At 34.5% G+C, this 21421-nt stretch overlaps 1 protein-coding gene across 16 annotated transcripts in view; it reads right to left on the bottom strand.

Moving 5' to 3' along the window:
• RALGAPA1 (Ral GTPase activating protein catalytic subunit alpha 1) overlaps window positions 1-21421 on the bottom strand; it is a 214175-nt gene that overhangs the window by 66371 nt on the left and 126383 nt on the right. For all 16 annotated transcript variants that reach the window (XM_086363567.1, XM_086363565.1, XM_086363574.1 and 13 more), the window contains 6 exons: window positions 20295-20403; window positions 19414-19524; window positions 13419-13487; window positions 8946-9080; window positions 8373-8556; window positions 1436-2300 (listed from right to left, as the gene is read on the bottom strand). In XM_086363567.1, coding sequence (XP_086219693.1) covers window positions 1436-2300; window positions 8373-8556; window positions 8946-9080; window positions 13419-13487; window positions 19414-19524; window positions 20295-20403 — 1473 coding nt within the window. The remainder of the gene's footprint in view (window positions 1-1435; window positions 2301-8372; window positions 8557-8945; window positions 9081-13418; window positions 13488-19413; window positions 19525-20294; window positions 20404-21421) is intronic.

The following is a 21421-nucleotide window of genomic DNA, read 5'->3' as shown; positions in this document are numbered from 1 at the left end:
TATACTTGTATAGTGTACAGTTTTACTATTTTATATACATTGTCTAATTTAATTCTCACCATCATGTGAGGTAGGAGTTATTTCCTCAATCTGCAGAGTGTGGATGGAGGCTCAAAGTTTACGTTTCTCTAACCTGGATCTTCTGATTTAAGTCTCATGCCTTTTCATTTAACTCCTACTTAACTTCCTACAAAACTCTGTGTGTACTGCAAGTTTTTAATGAGGTTTTGCAATATGTATGAAAGAAAACAAAATTAAATAACATTAAAAAAGATGAAATCTAAATTCATTTTGTGATTTGATGCTAAATACTGAGTTAATTTCTCTGATACAAACAAGAAAGTATCATATCACTGTTTGCCTAAAAAATAAAAAAATATAGGCTTATATGACACAGTAAGAAATATACACTGGGGCTGTGTCCCCAATTCCTCAAACAGAGCTCCTAAAACTCTTGTAATTTCCTGAGTATAGGAGGTGACAGTAGAGTCTTACACAGACTTCCTAAAACCTCTGGAGTTTCCTTTTAATTTTGTTCTAATAAGGTAACTCTTGGTGGTGTTCTCGTTAACTTCAGGATGGTGCCTCATCACCAGAAAGGGTAAGCCACCAGAAACAGCAAGCTTGAAACTTTCAGCCCTGCCTCTGGGGAGAGAGAAGAACTAGAGAATTGAGTTAATAATCAATCATGCCTACACGGTAAGACCTCCATAAAAATCCCTTGACAACGGGATTCAGAGAGCTTCCTGGCTGAAGACATTCAATGTGCTGGGAGGGTGGCATACTCCAACTCCACAGGGCCAGAATTTCCACACTTGGAATCCTTCCAGACTTTACTCCATGTATCTCTTCATCTGGCTGCTCATCTTTATCCTTTAATTGTCCTTTATAATAAACTGATAAACCTAAGTAAATGTTTTAAGAGTCACTATAATTATCAAACCCAAGAAGGGGGTTGTGGGAACCCCTGATTTCCCTAGATTTGCAACTGGTGTCTGAAGTAGAGGGCAATCTCATCAGTCTAAGCTCTTGTCTGTGGTAACTCCAGGTATTGTTGAAACTGCCTGGTGTGAGAAACTCACACATTTTGTGTCAGAAGTGTTGTGAGAAAAAAGTTTTTCCTATTAGCTTACATGAAGGTTGGAAAAAAGATTTTTCTCAATTATTTGAGCTATGTGTTCTAAGTCAGATAGGTATACTAGTCATTTTGAAAATGTTAAGAGTTAATTCATTACATTCAATTATCTTCTTATTCCTCTGAAATCTGATTATGACTCTGTGGACTTAAAAAAGAAAGAAGATCTGCCTACTGGTCAAAGAACTAACTGGTAGGTAAAATTTAGTGAGGGAAAGGATGGAGACTAAAATGCTGATCATAAAATGAATAAGACTAATATTTCTTTTAAAAAAGGAAAAACCTGTCCTTTAGCCTTACCTTTTGTCCCAAGAATTCATTCCCAATATACTAAGAAGCAATCTGCAATAATAAAATGCTGACTGAGGTTTCTGAGGGGTTGGTTCATCTTGTTCTGCAGCTTTCATGTTTAAGTCATTGAAGTGTTTCTCAACAAATTCTTTTTCCTCTGTATGCTGCTTAAGGATAGCATTAATAACATCATTCTCCTGTTTTTCAGAAATGCACACAGGCTGTGGAGCAGGAATATTAAGTGAGACTCCAGTCCTCTGTAAGCATTCAGGACTGGTTACACCTAAATACTGCAAAAGCTCATCAAGAACATCTTCTTCATCTCTTATTGTGTCCCAAGTTGGTACAGTTTCTCTAAAACTTCTTTTAAACTGGAGGGAAATCCCATCTTTAACTGTTATATCTTCTAAGCATTCATTAGATGCAGAAGGTTCTTCTGGCTTCTCTTGGTGAGACAATGAAAGTACGAGAGATGTAGGTTCTGATAGACCACTTACAAGAGGTGGTCCATACAGGATGGCAGAATCCCATGAATATTTTCCAGAAAGATCACGTACTATAATTCTGACATTTGAATTGGCTGATGCAAGACCAGCAGATAAACCTCCTCCAGGTATACTCTCTTCAGCTCTGATCTGGATACAGGACACTAAGGTTGTATTGTTTAACACAAAAAACTGAATATTTGGACTCTCGAAGAGTTCCGGGGAAAGTTCAGTGCTTTCACTGTAATGATTGTCGTGATTCTCACACACCTGACTTGTTAACATAGCAGGACCGCCACTCATTGGATAGTGGCCCAAATGATTCACCAGATGTGTAATAACAGTGCGGGCAGCTATGGAGATTAATCCTTGCTGCATTTGAGTTTTCACTAGGAATAAAGAAAAATATAAGTGAGTGAGAATACTGCTGCTTCCTAGAGTCATATAACAATGAAACAGATAGCAAATAGGGATTCCATCACATTATCAAAATCACATTCAAATATTAGAGCAAATATTTTCAATGTAGCATATGAACTACAAGAATGATGGCAAAGAAGAAGAAAACTACTCAGATAAAGTTTTGTTAATTTTTGTAAGAAAGCCCTTTTTGAAAATTTTGCTTATGGATTCGTATTAATAATTTAAATTGAGGCCCTTAAATGTACATCATACCTTCAAAGAAGGTTCAAAAGTGTTTTAAATCATGTGAAATAGTTTTGCTCCCAAATTAAAAAGTCAACGAAATCCAACTGATAAGTTTCTTATCTTATCAGGAGATATAGAGACATAGTTTGTAACATGCCTTAAATGTCATTTAACTATGGCTTATATGGATGATGTAAAAGTGTCAGAGAAAAGATATCTTTCAACTAAACTTCAGGAGTCAGGATCAATTTAAACAGTGAGTCAGTGTAGCCTGCATATGCCAAGGAAACTTTAAAGGAAAAATATTTTTGGCTTCCCTATTTTTCTAAGGCAGTAAACAGGTAAGGAGTACATCTATATGAGTAACTTAAAAAAAAAAAAAAAACATAGGAAATGGTAAAAACAGAAAACTCAAAGAATATAGCAGTAAGAGGCCTGAAGAGGCAAGGTGCCTAATGTCAGGACCTGAAGGAAGAAGAAAAAGGAGGAGAGGGTGGAAGGAAGACAAAGAACACAGAAAGAGAGTAAAGGGAGAAAGAAAAAGAGTAAACTCAACTTTTGAAAGTTCATAAGGGAACTAAGTTGTACAATGTTGGTATGATTACTTAAAAAGAGGCAAGAGAGAGAAATAGTGTCATATATTCCAGGCTACAGCCCGGAAGATCCAGAACTGACACCCCTCGGTACAGCCAAAGCGTAAGCAACAAGTCCCCAGCTATGCCATTAATACAAATAACACCTTCTTCATTATTCCAAATATAAAAAAGAACAATTTTCTTTGGACTTTGTTGATTTGGAAATATTACTGTCAAAATTTTAATCTTCTTCCATAATCAATCAAGTTTTATTACATATATGTATATATAAACATTCTTCAATTTACTTAAAAAGTTCCAATTTCATTGAGCTGTTCTTTGATTATAGTTAGGGCTAGCTCTGAAAATGAGCTATTTTAACACTAGATAACAAACTAAATGACTAATCTTAATTCAGTCCTACATTTTCAAGACTTATTATGGTAAAGCAAAAAGATATATCACTAAATGATGAGAAACAGGTAATCTGAATCTAGTGTCTGCTTTTGCTTCTCTAATTATGACTTAGAATATAAAGAGTGTTCACACTGTAAGGGGCTTTACAGATAAACTAGCCAATAATTCTCATTTTGAACAAGAAGACAAATGGGTTCACAAGTTCAGGGATTTGCCACAGAAGGTATCTGGGACAGTGTTATTTTCATCTTTATCACAACTCAAATCTCAGTATCTTTCTCTTTCGTTAAACTGTCCTTTTCTTCTGGCAAATTACTTTGACGTACAGAAACAACGCATTCAAAAAAGTTTTTTTCTGTGTACAGAGTCAAAAAAGAGTGCTTAATGGCCAAGATCAACTGGAAAAGCTCATTTAAACCAAGCCATGAAAAAGCAAATAAATAAACTAAGCCATGTTTTAAATAGTAACAGAAAATTATGATTAAGTTTATGCAGGAAAGTTTCTTTCCCCTTTCTTCCTTTTGAGTGACAAACAGGTGACTCATTTAGGAAGTGAATCTTCTTTGCAGAACATTTCTAAAGAAGCAGAAGAATGTAATTTAATAGAAATGGACTACAGAAAAGAGAAGAATTTCTGACTTTGGCTTCTTCTGTGATCATGGACAAGTCACATAAAACTTCTTAAACTCCATTTTTCTCTAAGGATAACATGGGGGTTTTTGGTAAAGATGAATTGAAAACTCATATATAAAGCCTGATATAACTGAAACAATACAAATCAATTTTTAGAGCACTGTAAGTCACAAAGGTTTTATGAGTTCCTTTTGCAAACTTTCCTATAACTAAACTGTAAGAATGAGCCAGCTCCTTCGCTAAAACTGAAATAGCCTAAGTCTAGGTCCTGTCTGTTCTATACATGCTCCCCTCAAGGAGAGAGACAGTGAGAACGCAGTTTAGTGAGCTTGCTCACAAATGTCATAATTACTAACACCGAGAACATTTAACAAATGAACTTAGATTTCAGAAGTTGGTAAAAGCATTTTCTTTCCTAAACTGCCTCTCTAATTTCAGGATATCTATAAATATACAAGGATTAAAAAAAAAAAAAAAAACAAAACCTCTCAACTTATTAATTTGGCAGTTAGGATTACTTAGATTTATTTTGAATCATTAGCTATTGAACGTACATATCTTCTACATATCTACCTAGATATAAAAAACATGAAATTCTCTAATTTAGAAATTAAAAATGAAATTCTAAAATAACCAGCCTTGTGAGAAAACGCAAAATGAAGATATCAGCGCTTCTAATGCTTTGGGTAACTATCATTCATTTAAATAAGTCTATTCAAGGTTGTCTTTTCAGATGGTCAGATTAAACAAACCCTACAAGCATTTGCAGCAAACCCATAATTACAGATTATTATGGCACACAAAAGCAGCAAGACATAAAAAGCTGCTGCAATTCACTGCACTATAACAGAACATGCAGAGGAAGTTAATTTTGGCAAATGCTTTAAATATTAGCTTTGCATAATATGTACAGGTGAAACTATAATTAAGACAAAATGAATCCTTTGGAGCCTTCTTTCACTCTGACCCTGCAAATGATGACTTTCTGCTAATAAGACTACTGCCATCTGACAAAAAGCCAACTTCACTATCTTGCTTTATTCTTTAGTAAATTTAATAATTACTGCTACTCCTGCCAATAGTTTTCAAATCAGACTTGTTCAGTCCAATACTGAGCTTATTAGGGACACTGTGTGTTTAGAAATCTTTGGCCAAAAAAGTACTTGAAGATGATGATGCATGCCTTAGACAAGGGCACAATGATTAGCCATTTTTGCCACATTAAAAAAAAAAACAAACCCTCAGCATGTAGTCACTACAGACCACAGAATCACCTGCTGTTAGCTCACAGCTGTTCCTAAAAGGTTCTGCATTTATCCGGCCCTTAATACCTTTAAGAAAGTCCAAAGGGAACAACTTTAATACATTTAGAGAATAGTACCCCATGGAGTATTTGGTATCAATATAAAGCTCATCTGTTTAAAATCTTTACACCTTTCTTTTACAGTGACTGTTAACGGCACAGTAAATTTTACATGAAATACATTAAAACTTCCCTTTTAGTAAGTAAAAATTAAGTAAACTATTTATTTCACAGTTTAAGAAATATACTATATTGCCCTGAACCAAGTTTAATCATTTTACACCTTTAAAAATGCAAAAAGGAAAGAATATTTTCATTTAACTTTGTTTTTAAGTAAAATAAACACTGTATTATATATGCCAAATCTAAAGAAATAAGTCACCTATATCCATTATTGTCTGAATTATTTCTATTACATTCCTAGTTCACTTGTACATATGTGTTCTAGACAAACTATTAGGTATTTGTGGTTGACTCAAAACCCAAGCCCTGTATTTCCTTGATACGTAACTTTATACCTTCACTTGCATTTTACATCATCAATCCATTACCATAGCCACATTCTAGATGTTTTAATCGTTTATAACTATTCTATCTTTAAAAATCAAACTTTTCCTTAATTTATACTCCAACCACAACCTCCTAGTCTAGTGACTTTCCAACTCTGTTCTGTAGAGCCCTTGGAGAGGGCTCTTAGACATGAATGGGAGAGAAGTCAGCCGAATCTTTACTGTAGCACTACTTTAAGAAGTTTTACAAAGTAGACTTCCTTGTGAAATGTATCTGTAGAGTGTCTGCTGCTTAAAAACTCATTTAATAAACCACTGTCCTAACATACTGATAAGCTCAGCAGTTCTCAACCTTGGCTGGATATTAATCACCTGAAACATTTTAAAAGTCTGAGGAATCGCAGATCAATATATCAAAACCTCTATGGATAGGACCAGAATATCACTATTGCAATATGTAGCCAAGGCTGAGAATCATTGCTCAAACTTCTTATCACCAACCACATCTACTTTCTGATTCATAGGATCACCTCTACTTTCTTCCAGCTTACTAGCTATTTCCTAACATCAGTTCAATCCTCACCAACCCTAGACTCTATAATTAAACCATAAACCAATATTCTGAAAGCCATCGTTCCCTTGTCTATCTGCCAGAGCCAATTTACTGAATTTTGAGAGATGTAACCAAAACGTATGGTTTCCCCTTTCTATTGGGTCCTCAATACTTCTGTCAGTCCTCTTACTTTATTTCAATTTTCTTCATCTTTCTGATTTCAGAAGAAGAGCTAATATTAATACCTAAACTTTCTAGCTCTCAGGAACTTCACTCTGTTAATGAACCCCTTACAACTTTCTTTCTCAGCTTATAATTGAGTTTAGCTCTTTTTGTCTTTAAAACTTCTTTAATCCTGAATAATCTTATCTGTTTTATCATTTTTCTTGACTTTTTTAAAGAGCACTTTTGACAAATGGCTCTACTTCCTTAAGTCCTGCTTGCTCCTTAACCCACAGCCATTCACTTCTGTCTCCTACTTCTCTGCTGAAACCGAAGTAGATGTATTTGTCAGTCTTTTTGTACTTAATATCTCTATCATTTAATATCTTTGACAGTCTCTCAAAAATCTTTTTCTTCTGTTTCTGAGGAACTACTCTTTCCTGGTTTTCCTTCCTTTCCAACCTTTTCTTCTCAGAACACACACATCCGTGTAAATACATATTCCTAACAAAGACCTCTCTGCTAAGGTGTAGATCTGCATGTACACTAAGTCACATGAACATCCAACAGGTGCTCCAAGCTAAACCATTTCCATTTCCAATACTGCTCTCCTTTCCCTTCCTAATTCTCTAAACTTTCTCATATTCTTGGTCTAGTTTGGGGAAGATATAATCAATTTAACCCTTTAGCAACTCTTGTTTCTCCTACTGCAACAGCATCATGATTGGTCTCTGATGCTGCATTAACCTCCCTAAAAATCAATCTAACATATTAGAGATCAAGCAAATCCCCTTTTCTGCAAAGGACAGACAGTAAATTATCTTTGGTTTTATGGGCCATGCTCTCTCTGTCCAAACTACTCAACACTGCTATTACTACACAAAAGCAGCCATAATGATACATAAATGAACAGCACGGATGTGTCTCAATAAAACTGTATTTAGGTGGCAGGTGTGGGCCAGTCTGCTCACTCCTAAAATACTACTCTCAAAAAGCTCTTAATATTAATTTTACCATGTATATCACCTCCTTAAAACCCTTCAATAATTGCGGGATTCCTCTGGGCTACCCCTGCTTCTTTTTTTTGTTTTTAATTGAAGGATAATTGCTTTACAATATCGTGTTGGTTTCTGCCGTACATCGACATGAATCAGCCGTAGGTATACATATGTCCCCTCCCTGATGAACTACCCTCCCACCTCCCACCCCTCTAGGTTGTCACAGAACACTGCGTTTGAGTTCCCTGCATCATACTATACCCCTGCATCTTGGATGTACTTTTATTTTTATATGTAGTCATATCATAAGGTTACTTGTCTACATATTTCCTTATCTCAGATAGTAAACTCACTGAATATAAAAACTGTATGGTTAAAGAACTTAATCAGAATAAAGAACTTAATCAGAACTTAATATGGTTAAAGAACTTAATCAGTATCAGAATACTTATAAGTATAAAGGGAATGTCATCACGTTTCATCTTAGTACTTGTGTATCTGAAGTTATTTCTTAAACTAAAAATGAACTTTAGTTATAATATAATGGCAAGGTAAACAATTATAAAGTAAGGCATACTACCTTCCAGTATTTCTACGTAGGCCTCAAATCATACTCTGGCAGAACCCAAGCAACAATACTGTCCTGAGGAGAATTAATTTTACCTTCTGTTACTGGCTGGAGTTTAGAGGATCGTTCTGAATCAGGAGAGTGCAAAGGTTCAGGCTCTTTTAGGCTTTCCAAATGCATAAAAGGATCATAATCTACAGATGCCAAATCAGAAAGGCTTATTGGAAAATACCTCGGATTGCTAAAACACTGAGCTCCATAAACACACCCATGTAATACCTGCAAATACAGGGAGAAAAAACATACCAAATTTTCCTTTTCAGTGAAAATAAAGGTAAAAGGAGAAAACAACTGCTAATACAAGAACTTGACAAAATTTTTAAATATTTAAACACAGCTCTTCAATCAAGGTAAAATTTTTCTTAAAAGGAACGAGCAATATTTAACTAATGATTCTCACATTCAACAAAGATTTCACTTTTCAAAATTCTGCAATTAAACAGTCTTATAAGAAGTACTTTTTAATTATCCATAGGTACTGTAAGATAAATCTATGTTCTTAGAAAATTGCTAGATCTAAAACAACGAAAAATGCAATACTAAGAAATATTAATTCTTTAGGTTTCAAAAATCCTTGGTTACCAAATAAATAATAAAGCAAAGTTTACCTTATAAATACAGTTAAGGACAGATTTTTCTATTTTATCATTTTCTGCTCCTGTAGCATGGACTGGTTGGAGCAGTGTCTTAAGAGGTAAGGCCATGATCCAGTCCAGAAGACACAGAAGTAAGGATACCACCAACTGAAACAACAAAACCCCACATCCTCAGTATAACCAGAAAACAGAACATTCAAACTTCAAATTATCTGTAAGTATAAAATATACACAGCAAATGAACTTTCACCCCTTCTCCCACTGTAAGCTTTTGTGAAGAGCGAGCGTAAAAGAGAAAGAGGAACTAGGTACAAGCTAGGTGATTTGGCATCTGTCCCTTGGGTGGCAGGCTTAAACGGTGGAGTGCTAGATGTATGGTCTAAATCCTTCTCTCCTCTGACAGGGTGTGAGTTGGGAGTTTTCTGACTGTATGGAGTTATGCTAGGAGTGGGGTTTATGACAAGAGTGCTACAGCCTTTCCTACCTATTTTTGATGTAGATATTTTCTCAGTCACTTGATGTGTAGAGGTCACCTGATTAGTTTCTGGATTTCTCTCAGAGGGAACTGCTCCATGTGTAGCTATATCTTCCACAGGTCCAAGAGAGGAGGAAAACTCAGGAGCCCTCTAGGTCACTATCTGAGGACTCCCTCTCTGCCTATTCTTTAACTGTTACTCTTCAAGGTGTTATACTTCGCTAACCTATCTTACTCTTTAGCTTCTCCTTAAGTGATCACATATATTCCCAGTTTAATACAACTCATGTATTGACAATGCCAATAATTTTGTTTCCAGCCTCAAATTTACTACATTAGTTATATAGATGGTGGTCTCTACTTGGGCATCACTCCTTACGTGAACACACTAAAAACTGAAATTCATCTTTCTTCAAATATCCTGCCTTTTTCTTTATTCCTGATGCTAGTGATGGATGCCACTTTGTCAATATTAACCTTTATTCCTTTAGCTTTATTTCAGAACATTATAAATTCTCATGGAGATTACTGTAATTAACAATTACTGTATTATTCCTTTTGACTTTCACTCGTTTTTAAGTGATCTCTCACAAATCTGGCATTTTGTTGCATATTAAAACTGGATGCTTGGGGCTGGTGCACTGGGACGACCCAGAGGGATGGTATGGGGAGGGAGGAGGGAGGAGGGTTCAGGATGGGGAATGTATACCTGTGGCGGATTCATTTTGATATATGGCAAAACCAATACAATATTGTAAAGTTAAAAAATAAAATAAAAAGAAAACAATTAAAAAAAAAAATAAAACCTTTCCAAAAAGTCACTTTCAAAAAAACAACTTTCTCAAAAGTCCAAGGTTCTTAATGTAGAATTGTGACCCCATTCTATGTCTAATGCCTAATTTCCCAACCTTGAATCATGCATTTCATGTCCTATAATATGGAAATAATTGCCTTCCCATAACATTATATCTTCCCATAACATTAAAAGATGCTTGCTCCTTGGAAGAAAAGTTATAACAAGCCTAGACATTTGGAGAAGGCAATAGCAACTCACTCCAGTACTTTTGCCTGGAAAATCCCATGGACGGAGGAGCCTGGTAGGCTGCACTCCGTGGGGTCGCTAGGAGTTGGACACGACTGAGCGACTTCTCTTTCACTTTTCACTTTCATGCATCGGAGAAGGAAATGGCAACCCACTCCAGTGTTCTTCCCTGGAGAGTCCCAGGGATGGGGGTGCCTGGTGGGCTGCTGTCTCTGGGGCCGCAAAGAGTCGGACACGACTGAAGCGACTTAGTAGCAGCAGCAGACAGTGTATTAAAAAGAAGAGACATTACTTTGCCAACAAAGGTCCATATAGTTAAAGCTATGGTTTTTCCAGTAGTCACATATGGATGTGAGAGTTGGACTATAAAGAAAGCTGAATGCCAAAGAATTGATGTTTTTGAACTGTGGTGTTGAAGAAGATTCTTAAGAGTCCCTTGGACTGCAAGGAGATCAAATCAGTCAATCCTAAAGGAAACTGACCCTGAATATTCATTGGAAAGACTGATGCTGAAGTTGAAGCTCCAATACCTTGGCCACCTGACGCGAAGAGCTGACTCATTAGAAAAGAGCCTGATGCTGGGGAAGATTGAAGGCAGGAGGAGAAGGGGATGACAGAGGACAAGATGGTTGGATGGCATCACCAAATTAATGAACATGGGGTTGAGTGAACTCTGGGAGATAGTAAAGGACAGGGAAGCCTGGTGTGCTGCAGTCCATGGGGTCACAAAGAGTTGGACATAACTGACTGACCAAATAACAACTGTCTTCCCATAACACATCATGACATTGTACACATGATTTTACTCATGCTATTCCCTCCACTTGGAATAACTCTCTGACTCTACTTGTTTCCATTTATGTAGAACACCCCATTCATCTTTAAGCAATTGTGCCCTTAAAACAAGTTTCCTGCCTTGAAAGTTAATTACTTCCTCCTCTACCTTGTATTATACATTTTTCTACTTTTTACAGTAAGCACTTACTATACTGGATTGCTTCACTTGCCTCTCTAATCTTCAAAATCCATGAGAGCAGGGACCATCTTATTTATGTCTGTTTAACTAGCTCCAAGCAGAATACCACAGACATATTTTGTGATCAATAAATGTTTAGTGAATAAAGTAGGCAGGGAACAAAAACCTGGTAGTGGAGCTTTTTCTTATGAACAGCTAGGCCTTTGGAAGACAAAATGATAAAGAAGGAGGTGGCTCATTAGTGACCCAGATATAGTTCACAAATTGGATTTGGAATTCTTGACCATAGTTTAAGACACTAAAATGAAGGACTCCTGCCCAAAAATGGAGTAACAGGGTCTTTTAAAGATGAGGAAGAATGTATTTATCAATCATTAGATAATACGATCAAATGAGTTTTAAACTACGTACAAATAGGAAGAATAAAAAATTCTCAGGTAAACTCATGAAGTTAGCGATAAGGAAGACAACAGGAGAGACCAAAAAATGTTAAAAAGCATCACTGACTCAATGGACATGAATTTGACCAAACTCTGGGAGACAGTGAAAGAGTAGCCTGGCGTGCTGCAGTCGAAAAGAGTCAGACATGATTTAGCAACTAAACAACCACAACCCCACACAAGAAAATAACTGAGAATAGGTCCAGAAACATAATTATAACTGCAGAGTTCTATAAACAATGGGCAGAATACATGAGATTTCAACACAATATGATTAAGAAATTGTAACATTGAGATTTGGAGAAGAGAATTCAAGATTGGGATGTGAAAATTGGAAGGAATAATTTTCAGAGAAAATTAACAGGATCTAGAGCAGCACTGTCTGATAGAACTTTGTGCAATGATGGAAATGGTATATATTTGCCCATGTGGCTACTGAGCACTTGAAATGTGGCTGGTACAAACAAAGAATTAAAATTTTCATGTAAATGTTCAATTTAATTTTATGTAAAGTCACACATGGTAAGTAGCTACCATTTGGTCAGTACATATCTCGAGTCTCTATAACAAGCTATGTGCAAAAAATTAACAGACATATGAAGCAACAGCAAAGTGGAACCTATAGTCTTCAGGAAAAAAGTTCAATGGAAACAGACCCATCAATAATCCAGATACTGAATTTAGCAACTAGAACTTTAATTATAATACATATGTTAAAAATCTATGAAAGAAAAGAGAGATAACTGATGAAATCATGCAGAATTTCAGGAAAGACATGAAAACTATAAACAGATATCAAATAGAAACTTTAGACTGATAAGTACAGTATCTGAAATAATTAAAGGAACCTCGTAACAAATTTTTGGCTTCCCTGGTGGCTCAGACGGTAAAGCATCTGTCTACAATGCGGGAGATCAGGGTTCAATCCCTGGGTTGGGAAGATCCCCTGGAGAAGGAAATGGCAATCCATTCCAGGACTATTACCTGGAAAATCCCATGGACAGAGGAGCCTGGTAGGCTACAGTTCATGGGGTCGCAAAGAGTCGGACACGACTGAGCAACTTCACTTCACTTCATAATAAATTTACTGAGGTAAATACAATCTTGTAGAACTTTTTGATGGCCAAAGGGTATGTCTTCTCCAAAGCGTCATACCTTTATACATTATATGAACTCTCCCTAATGGAAATTTCTTTACTTCCTATTAGTAATAGTTATACAAAAATGCACGGCTTCCTTAAGAATGAATTCCTCACAATTAATAACTTTCAAGCATAAATAAGATCATAACAACTAAAAAAAATAAAATGGACAGAACCCTCCCAAGTTCCTTACAACCTTAAAATTTAAAGACTTTATCAAATGACCATGATTAATTTGAAATATGAACTAAAAATATAATTTAGTTATACTTAAATAATGGAAAGCTATATCTCTATTATAATTAATGTAAGATTGTGTCCCACATAAATATATATACCTTCACAGTTTAAAAATATAAATATTTTACTAGATAATCACATTGTTAAATATAAAAACAAATTTAAGTTACCCTCTTGTCCATTTCATAAGATGATGCTTCTGTACTTGGCAAAAGATGGGTAATAGTGGCTATTAGAATCTGTAAGAAATTAAAAAGAAGCTCAAAATATGTCAAACTAATGATGTATCTTAAAACAAACACTAATGCTAATAAAGTACTGGAAAATACATTGTTCAAAGTTTAAGCCAAAATATATTGTTATTTCAAAGTAATTTTTAATAGGTCAGTTTTTCAAGTATACTAACTATCAAACATTTACAATCTTAATGTACAGAACCAAAGTTATATATGCTCTCTTAACTATAAATGGTTTTTGTAGATTCAATTCTTGAATCAATATGTATAAATATACAAGTAATATCAGAAGATACAGATAAGCAAAATGACATATAAAAACCATTGGTATTTATTATTGAAGACATCTGCTTTGCTCAACAAGTTAAGAAGCAATGTATTTTAACATAATAAACTCTATATAGGACAAGCCTGAAGCTAACAACATATTTGAAGGTAAAAAGTTAATGTCCTTTCCTCTAAAGTTGGGAACAAGACAAGGATGCTCTTAGCTGTCATTTCTATTTCACACAGTATGGGAAGTCCTACCACACCAATTAGGCAAGAGAAAGAAATAAAAAGCATCCAAATCTGAAAGGAAGAAATAAAATTATTCCTATTTGTAGATGACATGATCCTATACCCAGGAAATCCTAAACATTCCACAAAAACAACCCTAGTAGATTAGAACTCATAAGTGAATTCAGTAGAGTTGCAGGATGTAAAAATCAACACATAAAATCCAGTTGCATTTCTATACACCAACAATAAACTATCACAAAGAGAAATTAATTTAGAATAGCATCAAAGTCAATAAAATACTTAGGAATAAATTTAACCAAAGAGGTGAAAGACCTATATACTGAAAATCAGAAGACACTAGTGAATGCAACTGAAGAAGACAAATAAATGGAAAGATATTCCATGCTACAGATTGGAAGAATTAACAGTTTAATTGTTCACACTACTCAGATTCAGTGTAATACCTATCAAAATTCCAGTGGCATTTTTCTCAGAATTAGAGAGAACTATCCTAAAATATCATAAAATTTGAATGGAATTCTACCCACCCCCTCCAAAACCAAAGAGCCAAAGCAATCTTGAGAAAAAAGAACAAAGCTGGAGGCATCACACTCCCTGATTTCAAGTTTTATTATAAAGCTAGAGCAATCAAAATATGGAACACGGACATGGAACAACTGATGGATTCAAAATTGGGAAAGGAGTACAGCAAGGCTGTATACTGTCATCCTGCTTATTTAAATTATATGCAGAGTACATCATATGAGATGTAGGGCTGATGAGTCACAAGCTGGAATCAAGATTGACAGGAGAAATATCAACAACCTCAGATATGCATATGATACTACTCTAACGGCAAAAAGTGAAGAGGAACGAACAAGCATCTTGCTGAAGGTGAAAGAGGAGAGTGAAAAAGCTTGCTTGAAGCTCAACACTCAAAAACCTAAGATCACGGCATCTGGTCCCATCACTTCATAGCAAACAGAAGGGGAGAAAGTAGAAGCAGTGAAAGAGTTTTTTCTTGGGCTCCAAAATCACTGTGGACAGTGACTGCAGCCATGGAATTAAAAGATGCTTGCTTCTTGGAAGGAAAGCTATGACAAACCCAGGCAGCATATTATAAAGCACAGACATCATTTTACCGACAAAAGTCCATACAAAGTTATGGTTTTCCCAGTAGTCATGTACAGATATAAGAGTTGGACCATAAAGACGACTGAGCCCCGAAGAATTGATGCTTTTGAATTGTGGTGCTGGCAAAGATCCTTGAGAGTCCCTTGGACTGCAAGGAGATTAAACCAGTCAGTCCCAAAGGAAATCAACCCTGAATACTCACTGGAAGGACTGATGCTGAAGCTCCAATACTTTGGCCACCTGATGGGAAGAGTCAACTCACTGGAAAAGACCCTGATGCTGGGAAAGATTGCAGGCAGGAGGAAAAGGGACAACAAAAGATGAGATGGTTGGATGGTATCACCTGACTCAAAGGACATGAGTCTGAGTAAACTCTAGGATATAGTAAAGGACAGGGAAGCCTGGCATGCTGCAGTCCATGGGGTCGCAAAGAGTCCGACACGACTTAACAACAACAATCAAAATATGGGACTGACATAAAAACAGGCACATAGACAAGTGCATTAGAATGAAGTCTAGACATAAACCCACACATACAGTCTATTTTTGACAAGGGTGCCGAGAACACACACACATGTGGTGTTGAAAAAAACTGGGTATCCATGTGCCAAAGCATGAAACTGGACCCCTAATTTATACCACTCACAAAAACTAACTTGAAATGGATCAAAGTCTCAATACAAAGGCTTGAAACCTTAAAACTTCTAGAAGAAAACATAGGAAAAAGGCTCCGTGACATGGGTTTTGGTAATAATTTTTTGGAAATCATACCTAAAGCACAAGCAACAACAACAAAATAAACAAGTGGGACTATATAAACCAAAAGCTTCTGCACAGAGAAAGAAACCATCAATAAAGTGAAAAGACAACTTACAGAATGGAAAAAAATATTTGCAAACCATATATCTTAAGAGGTTAATATCTAAAATATACAAGGAACTTCTATACCCAACAGCCAAACAAATTATCTGAATTCATAAAAGGGCAAAGATTCTGAGTAGACGTTCTGCCAAAGACACATAAATGGCCAACAAGAACATGGTAAAGTACTCAACATCAGTAATCATCAGGAAAATGCAAATCAAAATTACAATGAAGTATCACCTCATATTTGTTAGGATGGCTATTTTTAAAAAGACAAGAGAGAACCAATGTTGGCAAGAATGTGAAGAAAAGGGAATCCTTATGTACTCTTAGTGGGAATGGAAACTGGTACAGTCATGGAAAACAGTATGGAGGTTCCTCATAAAATTAAAAATGTAACTACCATATATACTACTTCTGGGTATACATATGAAGGAAATAAAATCAGTATCTCAAAGGGATATATGCACATTCATGTTCACTGCAGTATTATTCAAAATAGCCAAGATATGGAACAGCCCACATGTCTTTTGACAGATAAATGGATATAGAAATTGTGGTGTACATACATACACTATTGAATATTATTAAATAATAGGAAAAAAGAAAATCCTGCCAGTTGTGAGAACATGAAAAAACCTGGAGGGTATTATGCTAAATGAAATAAGCCAGAGAAAGATAATATTGTATGGTATCACTTACATGTGGAATCTAAAAAAAGCTGATTTTATAGAAACAGAATAGTATGGTGGTTGCCAGGGGCTGAGGTCTAGTGAACTGGGGAGATGGAGGTCAAAGGGTGTAAATTTTCAGTTATAAGAATAATAAATTCTAAGGATTTAATGCATAGTACAGTAAATACAGTTAAGCATACAATAGTATCTTAAAGTTGCTAAGAGTAGACCTGAAGCATTCTCACCATAAAAAAAATTAACAATGTGTAATAATATGGTAATTACCTTGATCTTGGTAACCCTTCTCCAATATCATTGCTTTATACATTTTAAATATAATATATTTATCAATTATTCCCCAATGAAGTGAAGGAAAAATAATTTACTCTTGTCTTCCTGGATATTGTGGTATATATACTTGCAAATATGTGACTTAAAAAAAATTTTTATAATGTGGCTTTTTAAATTAACATATATTGTACACTGAATATAGTATGAACAAAATTGAATAAAGTATGAGACAGAAGACCTTATTAAAGAAAGCAAAATATTAATATAGTTTTATCATTTACCCTGAAAATTTCTTGATCTTATTCAATTTTTTAATGTGTATGTTAAAAACGTATTGAGGTAAACTTATTGTATTTTTATTGCATGCTATTCGCTATTGTATTTTTATAAATGAGTGCTTCAAGTAAAAAAATTCCTGTAAAGGTAATTTACACCGTAAAAGGTTTTACTCGCTAACAGAATGAATCTAATATATCAGATTAATACTTAATACTGGTAATAGAACTGGGATTCTATTCCTAACTATGCAAGTAGGTAGCCATTAGGGAATTCCTCTACTATTTTAGCATTTCATTTCTTCATTCAATTAGAGGTGAAGTATAACTATTTATCTATAGCCATTGGCCACCATAATTTATAGTGAGGCAATCTGCAAAAACTCTACACACCTAAGAATTACTTAGATAAGTATTAAAATACATAAACCGAGAAAGAAAATATAGGAAAGCATTGGGAGACTTTCAAATGAGAAAAAAAAAAATCTGCTTAAAGAATACCTTAACTTTCAACAGAATAACCAACCTTAAAGAGTAAAATTTTTAAGTTTTAAAATTTCAAATGCTTTAATACCTATATATATATGAACATTCACATCCAGCTATCAAGTCTTGCATGATTACGACAGTAGCTGCAGCCAACACACTTTTTAAAATTTATGTCCCATCACTTTTATGCCAAAATGTATCAGTGTTTTATATATATTTTCTCATTTAGTTTCCAGAGCAACTCTTTGAGGTAGGTATTTTTATCCCAAATGCAAACATAAAGAAAGTCAGAGTTTAGAGGACTGAGTAATTTGTTCATAGTTACAAACTTAGTAAATGGCAGAGTCGTGGGTTAATTAAACCAGGTCTAAACTTCAAACCCAATCTCTGAACCATAATACTGTATTAAACTCAACAGATATTTATTTAAGAGATTCTATATGAAAGTCATCCTATGCATAAAAAATAATCAAGAAAAACTGTCACTGTCTTAAAGAAGCTTAGATTTTTTTACACAAATATATTTAGTGCTACAATAGGGCCTTGGTGGCATGGTTGACTGGCAAAAGCTTGGACTTGAAATTTAACAGACTTGGGTTTGAACTCTGTTTCTACCCTGGTTTAGCTTATGACTTTATATAGTTACTATATCCTCAGCTCTCTCATCTTATATAAAGGGAGAAGAGGAGGAAGAGATAACAATCTTCTTCAAATGACCTTTTATGAATTAAATGAGGTAACATATGAAAAGGTGACTAGTATAATGACTGATACATGGTAAATGCTTAATAAGTATTACTGTCTTTTCTAAAAATGTTATAAGAACATAAAGATAAGAAAGATAAATTCTGGTTGGAAAGAATAAGTAATGATTCTTGTTTTTTGAGGAGATGGTGTTTAAACCAATCACTGAAAGATGAGGTGGGCAGAGAAAGTAGAGCATTTTAGGTAAGAAGATGAGTAAAGGGTATGTTTAGGGAATAATAGCTGACTCAGGTGCCTAGACTACAGGGTATTTTATCAAAGGAATCTCTTCATGATTCTGAAAACATGGTATGGGTTCTCATCTGGAGGCTTCCAAGTAAATCGCAACTAAAGATTTACTTGGGTCTTATTTTACAGGTAAAAGAAAACCACTTGAAGACTTTAGTTTCATTGTTTTTTTCTCCTTCAGGATAGTGACATAAGTTATGTCAATATGAATGATGACTTGGAGAGATGACCTCAGAAGCCAGGAGACCAGTTTAAAAGGCTATTATAGTATCTAGTGTTACAGGAAGCACATAACACACAGAATTTAAAAAAAAAAAAAAAAGAAAGAAATAAAACACTTTATATATGACTGGCAGAAAAGGAAAGGGAAAGAATGAACCAAAATAATGTTCTGATTTTGGTAACTGAAGGGATGGTATTTTTTCTAACCTAAGACGGGGAATGATACTGAATATACATTATAAAGAGAATAGCAATAGTAAATTTTCACATAGCATTTAAAACCAACCACATAATCTCTTAATATATTAATATAACATAATATAGAAGAGGACTACCATGAATTATGGTATTTCAAATATGTACCCTGAGTGGCCACTATTTAGCTATGCAAAATTTAAAGAAAACTATTAAATAATTTTATATTTCAAGGTATCCAAATACAAGAATCCTTAACAAGTCATAATAAACAAATGAGAAATTACTTACTTGAATAATTTTCAAGGGAGAATCAGGCTGGTAAATCTGAAGTCTAGGTACATAATGAACCAGCATATGAAGCATGTTACAAGCTACATGGGCTACTGTTTTATTAGTAAACTGTAGTAATAAGAAAAAAAAGAAATATGATAAAAAAAAATCTCTTCTTAATATTATCTATGCACTAGTTGTTGAAAAATTTTTAACTGTATATGCATGTTTATTTTTGTCATTCTATATTTATGTTTATTAAAATATTAGATAAATATAACCTACAAAATTAAAAATCATAACACATTCTAATATATAATTAACTTTATTTTTTCTTTGTAATGTTTGTCCTCATTAAAGTTTTTATTTCATTTCTAGAATGGCCTCTAAACTGCTCATCTTGTTATCCCATTTTTCCCCACGCCAATCTACTGCATACAATACTCCCAAATTGTCTTCTGAACTGTTCTGATGCTGACACTCTCTGTGCTTAAAAATCTTAGATGACTCCCCACTTATAAAGTCAAACTTCTATGCTTATCTCTCTATGACCAAATCTCACCCGCTCTTTAAGGCGTGACTAGATGTGTCCTCTTTCTAAAGTCTTCTCTGATACCTAAGTCAAAGTAAACAGTAAACAGCCCTACATATGTTGTTAAATGACTGGTTTCCTTTATAGCAGTCATCCATAAGTATCTTAGGGACAAAGCCAAATACATAAAAAGTTGAGATAAAATAGGGCATCACTAAGATACCCTAAATTCAAGAGGAGAACTACTAAGGAAAACGTCAGAATCAAGGAAATACTGTAATGCACAAGATATAATTAACATCTGGGGAAAAATAATCATGCATTCTATACTATCTTAATATAGTCTTCTAAATATTTACTTACTTACCTTTAAGGAAACACAAATTACATTCAGAGCTTCCTTAATTTGAGGATGATGAGACTCATGGACTAATTCTTCACAAATCCAAATACCTAAACTGCAAAGTGCTACACATCTGCAAAAAGGCAACCAGAAATGATACAAATAAAAGTGGATGTGCCTGTAAATGAAATGAAACCACCACCACAACCAAAATATTCCCAACCAACCAACCTAGAGTGAAGATGCACAATTTAGGTGAATTAATCAATTTGTTACTGTTAATCAATTCATTACTGTTCATTAATCAATTTGTTACCTAGGAAGATAAAGTGGGAGAAAAGCATATTCCCCAAACTTTAAGCCTTATTTTTTAAGTTTAATTTAATTTTTATTTTATATTGGAGTATAGTTGATTTACAATGCTGTGTTAGCTTCAGGTGTACAGCCAAGTGATTCAGATATACATATATCCATCCTTTTTCAGGCTCTTTTCCCATATAGATTATTACAGACTATTGAGTAGTTTCCTGTTCTAAGCCTTATTTTCAACTACAATTTACTACAAAGATCACAGGTGGGGATAAAGACACAGGATCTTTCTAACAAACCCATATTGACAAATTGATACCATCAATTTCCCAAACAAACATGCAACCTGCTTTCAAAAAGGAAACTGTAATTTTATTGACTGATAGCAGTAATAAGATATTTTTCCTTTCATATCTTTTAAATTTAACATAACTAGCTATGAATTCTCTTTAAAACAAATTGAGAACACAAAACTTATACACTTTATAAAGGAATTCCAAAAGAAACAGAACTTGGAGAATTTTCGTTTTGTTTTCTAATGTGAAACTCCAGTTCCCTACTTCAACTGAGTTTCAGCTTGAAGAAAGTTATCTGATGATCAGAATCAGTAAAAATTCTATTAGTGTGTTCAAGTATAAGCTTCTAATGAAACATGTAATATTTCAAGATACAAAAATAAGTCAACTCCTTCTAGTTTTTCTGATATATCTTCCATGTCCCAATACTGATATTCTTAAATTCAGTATAGTGCTAAGTTTTAGAACAATTCAATGCAGAAATATTTTTCTTCCTGAACGTAATGGATCAAAGTCCTCCTTTCAGTGCTAATGCTACTAATTTAC

This window comes from Bos grunniens, chromosome 21, assembly GCF_055505025.1.
Source record: "Bos grunniens cultivar Pamir isolate PY7600 chromosome 21, Bosgru_T2T1.0, whole genome shotgun sequence".
Taxonomy (NCBI): Eukaryota; Metazoa; Chordata; class Mammalia; order Artiodactyla; family Bovidae; genus Bos; species Bos grunniens.
Note: the sequence above shows the minus strand (reverse complement) of the source record. Positions and strands in the feature narration are given on the sequence as shown.